The sequence below is a fragment of the Patella vulgata genome, chromosome 9 (genome assembly GCF_932274485.2).
Source record: "Patella vulgata chromosome 9, xgPatVulg1.2, whole genome shotgun sequence".
Classification (NCBI taxonomy): Eukaryota; Metazoa; Mollusca; class Gastropoda; family Patellidae; genus Patella; species Patella vulgata.
In genome coordinates, this window is record NC_065887.2 from 30,044,321 (window position 1) to 30,064,558 (window position 20,238).

The 20,238-nt window shown below is 35.0% G+C and overlaps 1 protein-coding gene across 1 annotated transcript; it reads left to right on the forward strand.

The window, feature by feature from the left end:
- Positions 1–813: 813 nt before the first annotated feature.
- Positions 814–19,484, forward strand: LOC126831643 (tRNA wybutosine-synthesizing protein 4). The gene is made up of 15 exons (XM_050562248.2): positions 814–1,014; positions 1,973–2,097; positions 2,370–2,445; positions 2,832–2,915; positions 3,121–3,232; positions 3,463–3,610; positions 3,938–4,036; positions 4,290–4,380; positions 13,624–13,825; positions 14,852–15,106; positions 15,384–15,938; positions 16,639–16,736; positions 17,401–17,582; positions 18,170–18,299; positions 18,635–19,484. The coding sequence occupies exons 1-15, from the start codon at positions 952–954 to the stop codon at positions 18,797–18,799; spliced, it is 2,385 nt and encodes a 794-aa protein (XP_050418205.1). The 5' UTR covers positions 814–951; the 3' UTR covers positions 18,800–19,484.
- The last annotated feature ends 754 nt before the right edge of the window (positions 19,485–20,238 follow it).

Below are 20,238 nucleotides of genomic sequence, written 5' to 3' on the forward strand. Positions count from 1 at the left end.
TTACGTACTTTTACAATATTTGCGTACAGGCTACTAGGAGAGGCCATTTTGTCCGGTAGTTTCGAGTTTCGGCCCAAGTTATACGAAATTCGAACTCAACCTTCATTAAGGTATTTAAATGGTTTTTAAAACTGAAGACAAATTGTGACCTCTAACGGGTCCATAAGCTACAGACGTGATTTTTTTTTCGTACCGGGGACCATAACCCATGAAGTTACGGACAGACACATGGCAATTTCGAAAGGAACCAAGATCTTTAACTAGGGACAAACATATAATATAGGCCTAATTCAAGTTTCGTTAAAATCGGATAAAAATTGTGACCCGTAGTCGAGTGTCCACAAACAAAATAGCCTATACGTCCACTTGAAAATGTGGGCGTATAAAAAGTTTGTGGATTCCAAAACCATGGAAATTAAAATAGCAATAGTGCGAATTCTGCAACACAGGAATTTTTTCACGGTTAAAATTTTAACACGAATTCCCACCTCTGTAATGTGAATTTTATTTGTTGTATTTTTTTTATTAGCTATATATTTCTTAAGACGGGAAATACGGAGGCGGGAACAATACATAATCATATTATTGAGAGTATTGGAAGCCAACACAATAACAGAACAAGTGTGAAACAGCTGCGCACTACATTTCGATTTTTAATTTGAATTCTAATATTTATCTAGCTAATCCAGATGCACCCATCTTTGTGCAACCACGAATGACCCTAAATATATAAATAAGGTCCATTACACAACTTTTAAGTAATAAGTTATAAGAAGAGAACAAACTGATCAGCAGTGAATATTCAGTACCCAATCCACCAAGTTCAAGGACAGACTACTCTGCGGACAAGATGGCGCCTGGAAAGTTGCGTGAAAAGAATTTATAGCACGTCTGAAAGATTATTGGCGATTTCTAGTCAGATAATTAATAATCAGTCCTATATGTCACAAGATGCAGTCCAATTCTGATGCAAGCCATAAGCGAAAAAATCCGAAAAGTAGACGTGACACTGCGGTATATAACTACAATATTCTACTTTCTCTCGCCTCCCCGCCATGTTGAATGTTGAGTTGGTCGGTCGGGTCTGGTCAGGTCCGGATCACTGAATTATAGGAAGATCGTGAAATCCCTTAAAACCCAGATCGACGTCTGTAAACATAAATAAAACTGATAGAGGCCAGGGTAGTCTCGGAGTTAAAAGATTTCGATAATGAAAAATTGTACGAAAAATCGTGTTTTTTAGTTTAGTGCCGCAGTGGTCCCTCTAGAGCCGCACTACTGCCACTAGCCTAGAGGTCACAATTTTTAACCAATTTAAAAAAACTTTTGAATATATAACTGTTACACCATAATAACGGTTGAGTTCGAATTTTGTGAAAATCGAACCGCAACTGACGGACAAAATGGCCGCTCCATCTACTCAAATAATCATATAATATATAATGTTAATTATTAAATTAATATTGTTAAAGTATGTAATATCAAGATTGTGGACCCTCTAAATCACAATTTTGATCTGACTTTAATGAAACTTAAGATTTATATGTACATGTATACAAAAGATCTTGGTTCCTTTTGATGTTCTCGTATATCGGACCGTAACTTCCTGGATTATGGCCCTTTGTGTACGAAAAAAATCATGTTTTTAGCTTGTGTAGGCCTACCCTCTGGAAGTCACAATTTTTATCCAATTTTAAAAATCGTTTTAATGCATCACTGTTACACCATATTGAAGATTTCGTTTGAATTTCGGGATAATCGAAACAAAACTGCCCGACAAAATTGCCTCCTTCCTCGTACGTAAATAGTGTAAAAGTATGGAAAATCGCATTTTATTTTTTAAATTTGTTCTCTATCCATCTCTGACACTACCTTCGATTACAACTTGTCAGATCTTCATGTAGTTTAGGCCATCAGAATTTGTAATGTACATTGTACTTCTAATCTAAATGAAGTCTCTTGTATGTTGCAGGTTCAAGGAACAAATGACAGTAGTATTATCAGTAAATACTCTATGGTAACTCAGGGATATTTTGAAGATCCATATTATGAGTATTTTGTGAACAAATGTCAAAGAAGAGCACCATTAATTAATAGGTAAGCAAGACTTGTTTATACCACCTGCAGCTGACATCAATAAAAAATTAGTAGAAATATCCGAACCACTGAATCACTGTTCCAGCTACTAATTTGAAAATTCTACCAGCAATTATTTCTCTTCACTTGGGTCTCAATTTTGATATCAAATGTAAGCAATGATAGTTCAAGTTGTTTGCTTTGATACTAATTTTAGAAATGCAGAGTAATACTTCCCGTCTTTCTTACAGATTCAGCATTTGATAGTAACTTGAAATTATTTTATTTTATAGGGGATACTATATTAGAGTAAAAACTATTGATCATATTCTTAGGAAGTTTCTACTACAGCATCAAGGGTCAAAACAGGTAATAAGCTACATTTCTTTTAGATTTAGCTACATGATGAACATGCATTCCTTGTCACTTTGAGGCCATGGCAGTCTCTGTTATAAGTTAGTGCACATAAAAGAAAGAGATCAAGTGCTACCCTTAAAGTAACAATGCATCATTTGCAGTTTTAGCTAAAATATCAAGATTCTAATGGCTTAATCCACTTTGATCATTTAACATTTAATTATGGAGACAGTTTTGTACCCTTTCAAGTTGACAATTGCTAGTCTAGTTCTGAATGGAAGCATCAGGAAAATTTTAAAAAGTTGATTCCTCTACTTGTGTTCGTTATGTCAGTTCGTAGAATATAATTGGATAATCTTCCTCAATACTCAACAACATTGGCTGAATTTGTTTTCCAGATAATATCTATCGGAGCTGGATTTGATACATCTTTCTTCCGTCTGAAGTCAACCGGCCAACTAGAAAACACCATTTTTGTGGAGGTAATTATATAATCGAAAAAAGTTATATCAAAATGAAACATTTATTGACTTGCCACAGGAAATCATCTCTTTCATAGATAGGTACGGAATATGTCGTCATAAATATGGAAATGCTATGTTTTATATACTGCTGTTAGCATGTTTGATTCGTAGGACTAAATCATTTCTATATTAATTAAATTTTTCTCTTTTTCTAATAACACAGATTGATTTTCCGGAATTAGTAAAACGTAAGCATGCTTTAATATCCAATCAGCCGGCATTACATCAGTTATTGGGAGAGAAGGAAGTATGTACAGAAAAATCACCATTGTTAGGTTAGTGAAATACAAAATAATATTCAGATATTAATACATGATTGTACGTACCGTATTAGACCCGATTGCTTTGATGTCTAATCTTACCGTCTTTAGTTAGTATAATATCTAATCATTTTTGGGAATAAAAATCTTCAGAAAATAAACTTTTAAAATTCAAAATTACTAAAAGTAAGATCTGTGCATTTGCTTGGAAGATAATTGGGTGCATATTTTTGTTTCTTTTTCAGAAATAAATACTGTAGATTACAAATTACTGGGAGTAGATTTAACACAGTTAAATATTTTAGATGCAGCATTAAGAATGGCTGGTGTAGATTTTGATTTACCAACCGTTATTTTATCTGAATGTGTTTTAACATACATGACCCGTAGATGGTAGGTATATATATGTTTGTTTTGATATTCTAAAAATGTGTTTGGTTAGTACATGTGTGATTGTCTGATATTTTAATGATATATTGATCAACCCCTGCAAATTTGACAAGCAATCAAGAAAAACAGTAGTGTTAGAGTGTTGAAAAGTAAAGTTTGATGGACCGATAGATGAAAGGAACACGTGACTATAAAACATGTCCACATGAATTGTGGGCATATAGAAACTGGGCTATGTAACTAGAAATTTATGATGTGTTGCAATATAAGCTTGAAATAGGGTTGGTACATGTATATGAAATTGGTTTGATAAGAGCTTTGTCTTTTCAGTTCAACGTCTGTTGTTGGTTGGGGTTCTGAGACTTTTGGTAACAGTATTTTTGTACTCTATGAACAAATTAATCCACATGATGCTTTTGGTATGTTTATGTAAGTACTTCAATACAATACCTCATGAGTTATGTCACTTGATTACAAAATCATGTTAATATCTTAGATTGGATTTTTATGAAATTTATTGAATTTTTGTGGCTTTTGATTTTTGATATTAATGCAATAGTTACACTAAAATTCTGACAATTTTTGGTTGTTTGACCCGGACAACAAAACTGATCGAGGGCTTATGTTTCATTGCTGATTTTTTGCATCCAAGGTGTAGTCACTGTACTAATTCTTTTTTCAGGCAGCATCATTTTCATATTGTTGGTTCGCCATTAAAATGTATCAACTCTTATCCTACAATAGAATCACAGAAACAGAGATTTTTACATCAGGTATGGTTTATTAATTGTAGAGAAATTTGGTTGTTTGAAATGTGTTTTGATACGCCCACATTTTCATGTGGATGTATTATGCCCTCGCCCCTGTTCGTCCGACCGTCCACAGTTAATTTGTGGACACTCTACCGGTCACAATTTTTATCCGATTTTGAGGAAACTTGAAATATAGGTCTATCTCCCAAAGATCTTGGTATGTATCGGACCATAACTTCATGGATTATGGTAGGGGTGTCACAATCGGAACAAAATTTGGGGTCGGGTTGTTTCTGAGGCAAAATTTGTCACTGAAGACGATTATGAGATTATTTTACTTCTGTGACGTCATTTTCGGTTGGGTTTTTTCTGATTTCCAAAATGGCCGCCAGAATTTGACGAAAAATTAATTTCCAGATAGTATGGGTGATTATCACGCAAGGTATGGCTTGTAATATATCATATATAAGGTTATTTAGTAATTGAACTTAAAAAATAATCTCTCAAACTAGTTTCCCCAAATCCAAGATGGCGGAAATTCAAAATGGCGGCCAAAATTTACCTAAAATGGCTGATTTGTCAGATAAAAGTCATTTCACTCTTTGATATGATTTATAATATGTAATTTAAAGGATTTTCAGTGTCACTAAACTTAAAATTAATCTAAATATAACGGGGTTCCAAAATCCAAGATGGCGGAAATTCAAAATGGCGGCCAGAATTTCCCTAAAATGGTCGATTTTTCGGATAATCGTCATTTTTAAGTTTGATATAGCTACCATCTTATGGAGACATAATGTGTGGTGCATTTACGGTCTTATAAAGCTCTATTCTTACATAAAGAATTCTTGATTCGCACGGAAGTGTTTTAGCCGTGATCATTTTAAGTCATGCTTATGCCAAGATCTGGGTAAGTGTTAATTTAACTAGATATCAGAAAAGTACCACGTTTTCATAAATGTACTCTTTAGATAAATTGTACAATATTTATCAGTTCACTAGTTACGTGTTGACCTTTAACATCACACTTAGATCCTGTACGCTTTGTGTCTTACAGTCAATACATGTCATGAAGAACTCTTTAGACATAATTTCGTTTATAATATACTATTCAAAAAAAGTAGGGGATATTTGATTTTTAAGTGTTATTAAAGTCACCTAATGAAACTGACGAAGAAACAAATGACAAAATGAAATGAAGTTCACATTCATTGATTTATTCCAAATGATCGTTAGAATAAGTAAGGCACAGACTGACCATTATAAGGGTAAAATGATACCCGGGGTCAAACAGCAAAGTTACCACAGCATCACAACCAAGTCAGTAACGGGTAAATCCTCCTCTGTTTGCCAAACAAGCATTGATCCGACGTGGCATACTCCTAATGAGACGTCTAAGGTCATTTTGGTCCAGATTGTCCCATTCCTGTTGCAACGCAGCAGCAAGTTCTTGGACATTGGCAGGACGTTGTTGACGTTGACGTAACCTCTGTCCAAGCATGTCCCAGACATGCTCGATGGGGGAGAGGTCGGGACTCAGTGCTGGCCAAGGTAATGTGGAGATGTTCTGTTGTTGGAGGTAACCTGTAACGATCCTGGCCCTGTGACATCTTGCGTTGTCATCCTGGAAGATGAAACGGCGGCCATGACGTCGTGCGAACGGCACAACATGGACTGCCAAGATGTTGTCCCGGTAGTACTGGCCTGTAACACGCCCTGCAACAACATGTAAAGCCGTTCTTCCAGCAACAGTGATGCCTCCCCACACCATAACAGAACCACCCCCAAATCGATCATGTCTGATGACGTTAACGTCTTGGAAGCTCTCGTTTCGACGACGCCACACCCTCCTACGTCTGTCCAAAAAATCAACAGTGAACCTTGACTCATCTGAAAACATCACATTGCTCCAGCGTCGATTATCCCAGTGTTGACGATCCCTACACCAACGACGTCTTGCCTGAATGTGATGATCTCTCAAACAAGGGATCACGCGAGAACGTCGGGCACGAAGGTGACCCCTATGCAGTCGATTCCGAATCGTCTGGCCACTCACTCTCACACCAGTGTCTGTTTGAAGACGAGCGCTGATCTGATTTGCTGTGATGACACGATTTCTCAAGGCCAAGGTACGGATAAATCGATCCTGGGCTTGAGTTGTCGCCCTTGGTCGACCTGAGCGTGGTCTGTCCTGTACAGATTGTGTATCACGGTATCTGGACCATAACCTGCTTATGACAGACTGAGAAACATTCATCGTCCGCGCCACAACCGCCTGTGTTGTGCCGATCTGTAGCATGCCAAGGGCACGTAACCTTTCATTTTGGGTAAGCCGACGCATATCAAAATTTGTTTTCTGGTCACTAAAACAATTAAACTGATGTTTCCACCCTGGAATTCAATGCCACAATGACTGTAACATTCGAAGTCAGAGTCGTGCAAATCTTGGGTTGGACCCCCATGATGATCCCAAGCATCACCTGCATTCCATGCGGTAGCTATTGGTGCGTTTGGGCGTCACATGTAACTGGAAATGTTTCTTCTGTTAGGTTCTATAGTGACTTTTTTCGTAGTCATTTGCATATTTTAGTATTATGCCCCCAAAATCAAATATCCCCTACTTTTTTTGAATAGTATACTTTACTCGTTTCTATTGAGTTGTTTAGCAGAAGTAACCCATGACAACAATATGTTGAGACGACTACGTAACAGAATAGGACGATTCAATGTTATTAAAATGACACAATGACAATTTTAATTTTATTACCAACCCTTTCACAATATTTGAATGAAATATCTCACACAGGGTGTTAATCTGTTTTCAGTTTCTATTCCAATTCAATAAAACATTTAAAACATTTAATACATGTCTTGGCTTGATTCATTATTTACAATTTAATACGTTAATCGTGTATTTTAAATAATACAGTTCAAGAGATCAAAACATTTCCGAATTTATACATTCAACATTACACGTAGACCTAAATGTATTTTTCAAATACGTGTATAAACATTTATATATGAAATATATTATAAACAGATATGCTATGACCAGCGTTGCCATTATCTTTATTATTCGACTGGAAAACTCCTGTCATTCACTCTGTCGTTGGACTGATCCATCATTCACGTTGTCATTTCCGAGTCTGAAATTTGGGGTATAGGGGTAGCTCATACCGGGGAGTAACATAGGCCAGGTGGCGTTAGTCTACCACTTCCGGTTTCGGAGTTATGACCCCCGAGCGAAGCCGGGCATTCTTCTAGTATATAAATAAATATATAAATAAATCATCTTCATGGTCATCATCATCGTCATCATCACTATTTAACACCAATCATCGTCGCCTGACAATTACCTTATCTATTCAAAGCGCTTGTTTAGTTTTAAATACTTGTGAACTTTACTAAAACTCACTTTGTTGAACGGGTTACTTTCGTTGGTATCGCCATATAGGAACGCTTTTGTATTTATGGATTTAAATGGGAGGGTATTTAATGTTGAGATACGCTGAGACGAATAATTTGGGCAGTGCAGAAAATAATGGTCGCTGTCTTCTTGAGTATGACCACAACTGCATGTCGGGTTATGTGAAATATGCATTAAAAATCTATGGAAGTTTAGAGCACTTTTACAATTACGAAGTCTGGAATGTATAATCTGAAATTTACTTTCTCCATAGTAACATCTTACTGACATCAATAAATACAAAAATATAAAATGGCTGATTTGTCACATAAAAGTCATTTCACTCTTTGATATGATTTATAATATGTAATTTAAAGGATTTTCAGTGTCACTAAACTTAAAATTAATCTAAATATAACAGGGTTCCAAAATCCAAGATGGCGGAAATTCAAAATGGCGGCCAGAATTTCCCTAAAATGGTCGATTTTTCGGATAATCGTCATTTTTAAGTTTGATATGGCGAGTGATATGCGATTTAAAGGGTTTTCTGTGTCACTCAACAACCCCAAAAGAAGAGTTTCCAAAATCCAAAATGGCGACCAGAATTTCCTAAAATGAACGATTTTTCAGATAATCGTCATTTTTTCGGTTTTGTATGGCTTGTAATAATGTCCTTTATTAGGTTTTCAAAGTCCACGAACTTGAAAATAACCTCAAAAATGAATTTTGAAAATGAATATTACCTCAAAAATGAATTTTGAAAATGAATATTACATCAAAAATGAATTTTGAAGATGGTAGATGATTGCTTAAAAATACAACAGGACAATCGTGAATTTTCCTATGGGATTGGCTTGTAATAGCAAAGAGTAGTAGTTATTTTGATGGTAACTGGAACTGTTATACTGGATCTCACATAAACAAGATTTAATATTATTCCAGCAAAACAGTGAGGTATATATATCCAGTTGTTAAGAATTTATCTATTGTTTATTCAGAAATGGTTCGAAATAGTGGTTCAGTGAGTAAGACTCGCTAAGAACGAGATCTGGGGTTCGATCCCTATGTTTGCTGAAAAAGTACCTTAGGATTTTCCAGTGTGGTTTCTCCTTGTCAGGATGCAGCACCGGGGGCTTCTCGAGAAACCAGGTTTATATGTACACGTTGACGTGCGCATACAAGAACCCTAGACAGTTGGAATTCGAAATAAGAGTACACCATAGTACCACTGTCTTGGCCAATTTTCCTCATAGCACACTGCTTGACGAATATCAATATTTATTAACTTTTGTTCAGAAGACTTATGTCCGGAAACCGTTTGTGGTATCATCTAGACAGATGAATTCATATTTGTCAGTCATGTATTTCATAAAGTGAAAAGTGTAAAATGAATCATCGAAGTCTCTGTGTCCGCAACTTGTGTGGTATGGTATCCACAGATCATATTCGTCTGTAATGTAATGCACACCAAGTTCTAAGTTAAAAATAATCATCACGAAAATAATTGGAAATGCATTTACGACTAGGTATCCCAAAAGTCATCCCCCACGATTTCCTCTTTTCTTATGTGTTGTTCTTACATGTAGAACTTGTTGTGAAATACGTAACTGACGAAAATGACCTGTGGATACAACATCTAGACTATACCACAAAAGTTACTGGACACGGAGTCTTCGATGCAAAAACGGACCACATTACCATTTCTGAACGAATAGGAGAACTTAAATTCTTAACGACTGGATATACCACAAATGATTCTCACTCCGGTAAAATGGTGCAAAGACAAAGGAGATGAAATTAAAAATGCGTCAGTTGGCCCCGTTGTATTGTTATGGGGGTTTTATGCATAAAAACAATTAAGCTACATTTATTGTGTCTTAAGGTTAAATTCTTTGAAATTCTAATTAGCTGACTGGTAAGTTCTGCACATGGTTTATTTATTGACAGGTAGATTCCTGGGTCAGGTCAAATTAAGTTGCCCTTAAAAAAGTATTACAATTTGCTATTATAAACCAATCCAAGAGAAAGATTGATGATTGTCCCTTTTTTTTCTGAAACAATCATCTTCAATTATCAAATTCAGAGAGAAAGAGAGAGAAATGGGGTTTAACGTCCACTCAGCACAAACTAGGTCATTTCGGGACTAACATATGGTTTAATTTTATTTACATAATTGGCTTGTGCGTAGGGGTCTTTAGCAGTGGGAGGAAACCAGAGGACCCGGAGAAAACCCACGAGGTTGGACAGGCGACCCTACTCCTTGCCACGTACAACCAGGGATTCAAAATCACGCCAGTCGACTCAATGACAGACTTTATGATACAGCACGCGCATGCTAACCATTCAGTCATCCAACCCCCCTATCAAATTCAGTGACTCTGAAAACTTAATAGAGGACATATTACAAGCCATATCAAAACAGAAAATTGACGATTATCTTAAAAATTGATAAATTTAGAGAAAATCTGGCCGCCATTTTTTTAATTTCTGCCATCTTGGATTTTGGAAACTCTATTTTAGATTGATTTTAAGTTCAATGACATTGAAAACCCTTTAAATTACGTGTTACAAACCATATCAAAGAGTGAAATGACTTTTATCTGACAAATCGGCCATTTTAGATAAATTTTGGTTGACATTTTGAATTTCCGCCATCTTGGATTTTGAAAACTCTTTTTTTCTTTAGATTAAGGTAGATTCCTGGGTCAGATCAAATTCAGTTGCCCTAAAAAAACTATTACAATTTGCTATTATAAACCAATCCAATAGAAAGATTGTGATTGTCCCTTTTTTTTTCTGAAACAATCGGGGATCACGTGGCTAAGTGGGTAAGACGCTAGCTCGCTAGCCTGGAGGTCGGGTGTTCGATCCCTGCATTGGCCGAGAAAGTTCATCCAGATTTTCCGGCGTGGTTCTCCCTTGTCAGTGATGCAGGACGGAGGGGCTGACAAGGAAAGCTGTCTAGTCGTTCGGATGGGACGAATAACCGAGGTCCCGTGTACACATTGGCGTGCACGTAAAAGATCCCTTGGCAGTTGGAATTCGATATAAGAGTAGGCCGTAGTGCCGCTGTCCGGGCAAAATTTCCCTCATAGCACACTGTATGGCGTATGCCCGTCTTCATTAGCCCAGGTTAGGAGCAGAACAGTAGGACGTTAAACCCCATTTCATTTCATTTCATTTCTGAAACAATCATCTACAATTATCAAATTCAGTGACTCTGAAAACTTAATAGAGGACATATTACAAGCCATATCAAACAGAAAATTGACGATTATCTTAAAAATTGACCAATTTAGAGAAAATCTGGCCGCCATTTTTTAATTTCAGCCATCTTGGATTTTGGAATCTCTATTTTAGATTGATTTTAAGTTCAATGACATTCAAAACCCTTTAAATTACGTATTACAAACCATATCAAAGAGTGAAATGACTTTTATCTGACAAATCGGCCATTTTAGATAAATTTTGGTCGACATTTTGAATTTCCGCCATCTTGGATTTTGAAAACTCTTTTTTTCTTTAGATTAATTTTAAGTTCAGTGACAGTGAAAACCCTTTAGATTACATATTACAAACCAAATCAAACTGTGAAATGACTTTAATCTGACAAATCGGCCATTTTAGGTAAATTTTAGATGCAATTTTGAATTTCCGCCATCTTGGATTTGGGGAAACTAGTTTTAGAGATTATTTTTCAGTTCAATTACAACAAAAACCTTATATATGATATATTACAAGCCATACCTTGCATGAAAATCACCCATCCTATCTGGAAATTCATTTTACGTCAACTTTTGACGGCCATTTTGGAAATCAGACAAACCCCAACCGAAAATGACGTCATAGATAAAAATAATTCTAAAAATCGTGTTCAGCTAGCAATTTCGCCTCTGGAAATTGCTGGCCTGAAATGATTTGTAAAAAAAATGTCTTATTGTGACACCCCTAATTTCTTTAGATTAATTTTAAGTTCAGTGACAGTGAAAACCCTTTAGATTACATATTACAAACCAAATCAAACTGTGAAATGACTTTAATCTGACAAATCGGCCATTTTAGGTCAATTTTAGCCGCCATTTTGAATTTCCGCCATCTTGGATTTGGGGAAACTAGTTTTAGAGATTATTTTTCAGTTCAATTACAACAAAAACCTTATATATGATATATTACAAGCCATACCTTGCATGAAAATCACCCATCCTATCTGGAAATTCATTTTACGTCAACTTTTGGCGGCCATTTTGGAAATCAGACAAACCCCAACCGAAAATGACGTCATAGATAAAAATAATTCTAAAAATCGTGTTCAGCTAGCAATTTCGCCTCTGGAAATTGCTGGCCTGAAATGATTTGTAAAAAAAATGTCTTATTGTGACGCCCCTAATTATGGCCCCTGATTGTATGAAAAATCACGTTTTAGCTTAGAGGTCATGATTTTTCTTCTAATTTTAATGAAACTTGAAATGTTTGTTTCAAAGATCTTAGCTCCTTTCTATATTCGGGCATATCGGGTCGTATCTTACTGAATTATGGCCCCTGATTGTATTAAAAATTGCATTTTTGGTTTGTAGTCCCTCTAGACATCACAATTATTATCTGATTTAAAAAAAAAACGTTTGAATATATCACCGTTACACCCTAATGATGCCTGAGTTTGAATATCAGACCAAAACTGCCGGACAAAATGACCGCTCCTTGTATGCAAATAGTGTAAAAATATGGTATATCAAGGTTGTGGACCCTCTAGAAGTCGCAATTGTTATCAGATTTTGATGAAACTTAAAATATAAGTTTATATCCCAAAGATCTCAGTTCCTGTTGATATTCGCGTAATCCTGGATTATGGCCCCTGATTGTACGAAAAATCATGGGTTCTTTTTTAGCTTGTGGATTCTGTAGAGGTCACAATTTTTTTTATCCGATTTTAAAAATTGTTTAAATGTATCACCATTCCACCATTTGCGCATTTCAGACCATATCTTTCTAGATTATGTCCCCTGATTGTACGAAAAATTGATTTTGTTTTTAGCTTGTTCTCTATCCATCTCTTGCAAAATGTGGGTGTATCTTGCCTGGCAACCACTGGTTAGGTTAAAGGAGAAGTCCTGGATGAATTTTATTTCATTGATTTGGTTTAAAGACTATATTGTAGAGTCATAGGAAGCTAATTATCCACTGATATTTTCCAGTATAAAGATTTTGCTTTTTAGTACCTAAATAATGTTGTCTTCATTAGCCCAGTCGGATCAGAACAATAGGACGTTAAACCCCATTTCATTTCACGTAAATAATGTAATAACCTTTATGAACTGCTTGGTTGATATAGCATCATTGTCGTTGGCTGGCAACCTATGACTAGATAATGTCATCATTGATTAGCTCATCATCTAATTAAGTTTATTAGTGCCCCTGATAACTACTCCATTCTGTGTTTTATGTTAGAGAACAAAAATATCTATGGAAATTAATGGAACCGGAAATGATATCCATTTAAAAAATTAATTTCTTACCCATTGTTTTTGCAGTGGTTTCTATTGGTCTAACACATTTGTTTTAGATCTAAAGGTCTGTCATTGAGTCAAGTGATCTGGTTTCTATACCTCACTTGTACGTGACAAAAAGTAAGGTCATCTGCATAACCTTGTGGGTCTTCTCCGTGACCTCTGGTTTCCTCCCACTGCTAAAGACCCTTATGTGAAAATGATTTATTGAAATAAAATTGAACCATATATTAGTCCCAAAATGACTCATTTTGAGTGGACATTAAACCCTATTTCCCTTCCATATTTATAACTTGTTGTACAGTAATTGCAAGGTGGTTATTTAGTATCAGAATAAGTTTTTATTTTTTTCAGGGCTGGAATTGGTGTGAGGCATATGACATGAATCAGTTTTACTGTAATTTAATTGATCAGTCAGAAAGAGACAGGGTTGAAAAACTTGAACCATTTGATGAACATGAAGAATGGCATGTAAAATGTAACCACTATATGGTTTTATTGGCTTATTCATCCCCTAGTATTAGCAGCTTAATGTGTGACGACTCAAAATTGTTAGGTTAGTAAAACAACTTATCAACCTGGTAGGATCTGTTAAAATGACTAGAACGCCTTGATTTTTGTAAAAAGCAAATAAAAAATTGTGTTAATCTGCATAGCAAAGTGCGTTTTGGTCTGTGTTTAAAATTTTAGTTCTATGGATAGAAACAAAGTTAAGAAACTAGTTTTGTTTTCATCTGTTTTCATTCTGGTTCTCAGACAAGCCTTCAGTATATTCTGATTAGAAAGGTTAGCAAGACTATTGTATCTGGTATCTGTATTGTCAATCCGGTTTCCTCCCACTGCTAAAAACCTCTACATGCAAGCGAATTATTGAAATAAAATTAAACCATATGTTAGCCCCGAAATGACCTAGTTTGTGTAGTTAAAACCCATCTCTCTCTCTCTCTCTCTCTCTCTCTCTCTCTCTCTCTCTCCCTCTCTGTATTGTCAATGATTAACAATTTGTGATTGATAAATACTGTGTTCATAATGAATTTGTGTGTGCCATTGAGTGACTTACCAATCTGATTAAAACACATATCCAATTTCGTTTCGTTTTTATAGTTCAAAATTTCGATTTTACTTGTCTTTACTACACTTGGATCTGGAAGCGTTGTTATTTAACTTGTGTTCTGCTTGAAATGAGGGGTCAGCCAATCAAATGGTCTGTCGAATCGAGTGTTCGACCTTTTTTGCGCGGAACTGTGGGTAGACATTAGCGGCAATAGAAATCAAAACAAAGCAAAAGTAGATAAAAAATACATGGCGGTCGCTAATTGGTTAATCGAATGACTGACGTATTCGGGTCAAATGTCGCTTGCTTGGTACCTGACGTCATAGAACGTGAACTCCCACTATAACTTGTTAGATCTACATGTAGTGTAGGCCATCGAAAGTATAAAAAACGAAACGAAATATAGATCTGTATTTTAATTAGATTGAGTGACTTGCATATAAATACATTTCAGTTACTTCTAAAAATTGGAAACAAAAACAAATTAGGAGAAGTTTATATGCATTAATTAATCTTCCTTTCTTGCAGATTTTAAATACCCAACAATAAACAGAAATCCTCCAGTCCCAAACAAAGTAAATATTGAATTCCTTGACAATGAGGACATTCCTGTTGTTAAACGATTTAGCCACATTACTGGTAACCTTGGTAACAGATTTATTGTGATTTTTGGAGGATTTGGTGAACAAGATGGCCGACATCAACGTCTTACTGAAATTGGAGTATACAATCCATTAAACCACAAAATGTGTTCAACACAGCTTAAGATACCTGATTTTGATTGTAAGATTTGTGGGTTTATATTCTTGTAAAAATCGATGTTTGTAAAATTGAATCAGTTAATTAAAGAAAGCAGAAATTTGTGTCTTGATACAAATGTAACTATTCAAAATTTTATACTAGAATAAGTAGGGAATAAGGCATTTATTTTGAGACTAAAGTGTTCAAATCATACAGATGTTCAATTAATACAGTTCTTATGCAAAAATTTAGGCATTATTTATCGATAATCGTCTGTCATTTTGAAGTAGTTTGCATTGATTTATTTGATTAATTTCAGTTCCCAGAATGCACTTGTCAGCAGCGTCATTAAAAGATGGTAGAGTGATGATTATTGGTGGCAGAAATTCACCATTTAAAGTTTCCAAAGGCATCATTGTTATCTCTTTAAAATCCACAGAGACCGATAAAATGACAAATGAGTTTTCTAAATGTGATATCGATATGAAAAACAGTCAATCTTCAAATATTTCTCTTGACCAAAGCCGAATCTGTGATAGTGAAACAAGAGATTCAACTGTAAATGCTCATGAAAATGAAGAGTCAGAATCGAACTTGCCTAGTGATAAATTTAATGAATCAGTTAATAATATTCAACAAAATCCATGTCAAGGAGTTTCAAACAGTGTTAGTGCATCTTGTGAAAATACAAATACAAACATTTCCACAGATTTAAATAGTGCGAATGAAATAGTCCCAGAATTTAGCCAAATTACACAAGACTCATGGACAGAAGAAACTGAATTTTGTGATTTTCAATTGACTTTATTAAAAGAATGTGGTGATATTCCGGAACCTAGATGGAGACATGCAGTCTGTAATGTTATTTATCAAGGTAATAAAATGAAAATATCCAATCTATTCAACATATATATTGTCGTCTTGTACCTATGTACTTGTTGGTGTTGATGTAAAAGAACCCATGATGATTAGAATTTGATAAAGAGTAGGAGAAAACGCAGATCTCCAGGCAAAACGTCCCTCATAGCACATTGCATGGTATATCGCCATCTTCCTTCATTAACCCTGTTGGTGTAGCAAATAAGAATGTTAAACCCTATTTCATTTTATATCTATCTGATCGGAAAAGCAAATTGAGGTCACAGGTTAAGGCTATAAATTGGCTGTTTACTCAATTATAACATGAATCTTTGATATTAAATGTTGATAATTAAAGTTACTAGACAGAAGTACATCAGACTTAGGTGGAATTAAAACAATGTTATAAACTCCTGTGTTTAATTCCTAATTTTAGTGTACCTGGTTTTATTGAGGGACTATACTGTTTTCCTGTATATATTTATCTCATGCTTGCATGTGACAAGCAGTAAACTCCCCACCCACGTAGGTTTTCCGGTTGCCCCCTACCCTTTTCTCTTCTGTATCATTTTGTTATCCAGAGTACTAACACAGATCTTTTTGTTTGCCAAACCTTTTTACTCACTCGGCAAATTGTTGTTGTTCCTTTCTTTATAATTGATTAATGTATTTCTGCATTTATATAAACCTCTAACAGATAATATTTTATATTATAGGTGTAGAACATGTTATAGTGTATGGTGGTAGAACTATGGCTGATCTAACTTTAAACGATTGTAATATATTAAATACTGTGACAGGAGAATGGAAACAGGTAATAATTATTCAGTTATATCTTTTAAATCTAGTGCTGCTCTGTCAGAATTGTCAAACTGGATCTGGTAATCATCATCACATTTCGTCCTTATTTATTACAACTGATCCCATACAATATTTTTTATAGGTATAATGTCCACACCACGGCCAATTGTTTCAGTCATCTTTACCACTTTTGAATGACTGGTGAACTTTACTGTCAGTCAATTACAGTGCCATAAAAATAGAATTTCAAAGATCTAACCTTAAGACTCGATAAATGCAGTTAAATATATAATTTTTATGTGTAAAAACATGTGTAAATTGGGATGATGCTAAAAATTCTCACATTTTTTGAAAAAAATTTCTTGCTAATATGAGATAAACAAACTATGGCAAAATTTGAAAGGCTGGCAGATCAAATGAAATGAAATGGGGTTTAACGTCCTACTGTTTTGCTCCTCAACTGGGCAAATGACGACGGGCATATGCCATACAGTGTGCTATGAGGGAAATTTTGCCTGGGCAGCGGCGCTACGGCCTACTCTTATATCGAATTCCAACTGCCAAGGGATCTTTTATGTGCACGCCAATTTGTACACAGGATACTTCAGATCAAGATGGTATCTTATCTCTTCTGTTAATTATCTAATGTGATAATTGTAAATCATTCTATTTTGTAGTTAAATGGTAGTGGTGATGATCCAGGTCCACGTCAATCTCATACACTGTGTCTGTGGAATAATGAGATTGTATTGTATGGTGGATTAAATGATCAACTGTTACCTAGTAGTGATATTTATATATTAAATCTAGACTTATTATTATGGAGAAAACTTGAGGTACACGGCACACTGTATCCTAGGTAAGATCATAATGTTTACTTAAAGGGACAACCAGCCAGAATAAAAAATTGAATATGGAGTTAAAGGAGGCACTGTTATTTGAAATTGTATCAATTTCAAACTAACTATAGACTTGTCCATTTAATTTATCTCTGGACAATTGTTAAAGTAATGCCATTTTCTCTGATAATCTAAAATTTCAATAAATCGTCAAAAAAAAACCTTGAAGAACTCATAAAATAAAACTTAAGATGTTCATATCATATTGCAATGTCAATATAATAAACCAATGCCATTTTAGTCACATCATGTCCAATAGAAAATCATTAGTTTAATAATTGATGAAAATCCCCAACAAAAAGACAAAACAGTGCTGCCTTTCTATTAAACTATTGAATGATATTGGTCCAAACCTGTTTAAATTGATTATGGAATCCCCAATAAAGGTTACGGAATCCCTAATCTAGGTTATGGTCATTTGTAGTTTAGATTAGTTTCTATATATTTCACACTGCTGTCTGTTTTGTTTTAGTATTTTAAATTACTGTTTAAATAACATGTCAGCCTGACTTTTTGTTTAATTTAAATAGTTTTATCTATTTTTCAGGTATTCTCATTCTTGTCATATTGTAAAAAATCAAATGATAGTGATTGGTGGAGTTAATCTTACCCATGATACACCTGGTGTAGCAGTAGTCAGTCTTATTAATGGAGAAAGTGAGGAGTACAGTCTTCCTGTAAGCAATGAAGTTATGTTAATGTCTTAAACATTAGTGTTCTATTAACACAGATGCTCCATCAGTTAACGTTGTCATATGGTTATAGAGTCTGCACGGTTCCGGCAAAACTGGTTGTCATTTTCCTTAGTACTTAGCAAATAGTTATTATGCGTACAGTTCTGCCAAGAATGGTAGCTACTGTTAATTTGTTATCCATTTTTAACTATTCTGCACCATTGGTACTGATTGCAAGCCAGGAATGAAATCCGGATGATTCAATCTCATCCAATTGGTCCTCTATTATAAACAGTTAATTTCATCTGCCTTATAATTTTTTCTTTTTCTATTTTCAGAGTATGGATAAGAATAACTTGATATTATTTCATCAACATTCAAGTGTGATGTTGGAAGAGGATAAGAAAATTCTGGTGATTGGAGGAGGGGGAAATTGTTTTTCATTTGGTACACATCTCAACAAAACACCGTTTCTACTGGATGTAAAACAGTGTCTGGTGTAGAGACAATGTAGTAAAAAAAAAAAAAGTGCAGTACATAAAAGTTCGTGTTTATGAAATGCTTTTAGGAAATTGATGATATTTTAAAGGGACAATGAGCCATTGATTTTTAAAATATGTGCAATTTTACCGTAAATTGAGTTAATCTAGTCTTATTAATCACATCTGAGTAGGAATAACACAACCTGAAATATACACATTTTTTCAGGTCTATTCCATGAAATGCAAACGCTATTTTTTATAGAGCCCCTTCCCAACCAAATATGTTGATTTGTTAACTTTTCTAATAATCCTGGGGGGTTGTATGGCCGAATGGTTTGCGCATACATGTTGTATCATAAGGTCTGTCATTGAGTCAGCTAGCGTGGTTTGAATTCCCAGGTTGTATGTGACAAAAAGTAGGGTCACCTGTCCAATCTCGTGGGTTTTCTCTGGGCCCTCCGGTTGCCTCCCACTGCTAAAGACCCCTATGCCTAAGTGAATTATTGAAATAGAATTGAACCATATGTTAGTCCCGAAACGAACTTGTTTGTGTCTGTCCACAATTTTTTGGTGCACTCTACAGGTTACAATTTTTATCCAATTTTGACGAAACTTGAAATAGGTTTATCTCCAAAGATCTCGGTTCGTTTGGATATTGGCATGTATCGCTCTGTCACTTCATGGATTATGGCCCCTGATTGTACGATTAATCATGTTTTTAGCTTGTGGATACTCTACAAGTCACAATTTTTATCTGATTTTAATGAAACTTGAAATGTATGTTCATAACCCAAAGATCTTGGATTGTTTCAATATTCGTGCATTTTAAACCATTTGTAAGAAAAATAAGTTTTTTTTTTTTGCTTGTTCTTTATCCATCTCTTGCAAAATGTGGGCATATCTTGCATGGCAACCGCTGGTTAACAATTGGTATTGCACATAAAAGATTCCATGGCAGTTAAAATTCAAGAATGATCATCTCAGTTTCAGTTATATACAGTATGTATTTATTACCCCATTTACGGACTGACCGATACCTGGCAACTTCTCTTACAGTGTAAATTATAACAAATACTTCTGGAAGAAATCCACTTTTTGAAGAGTATTCTCGCATCAAGCTAATACTCTTCAAAATGTGTCTTTTCTTTCCACTGCCCATTCTTGTACGTACCACTTGATGTTTGTTAATATTGTTGATCAAATCAAATTTGGAAATACTGTTCATAAAATCACAGATGAAAATACATGTATTTTTGATCAAATCACAAATGGTGTTTTCATGTGTCAGGGTGATGCAAGCAGGATTCAAGAAAGAGTCCATGGTAGTTGGAACTTGAAGAAGGATCATCTCAGTTTCAATTATTTTTTCCTAGAAAAATTTTTTTATGACAAAAATAAATTAATAGGTAGAAAAGGGCGTTTTATGTAACTAGTTTTGTTCGTATTGAACTCTTCAGACT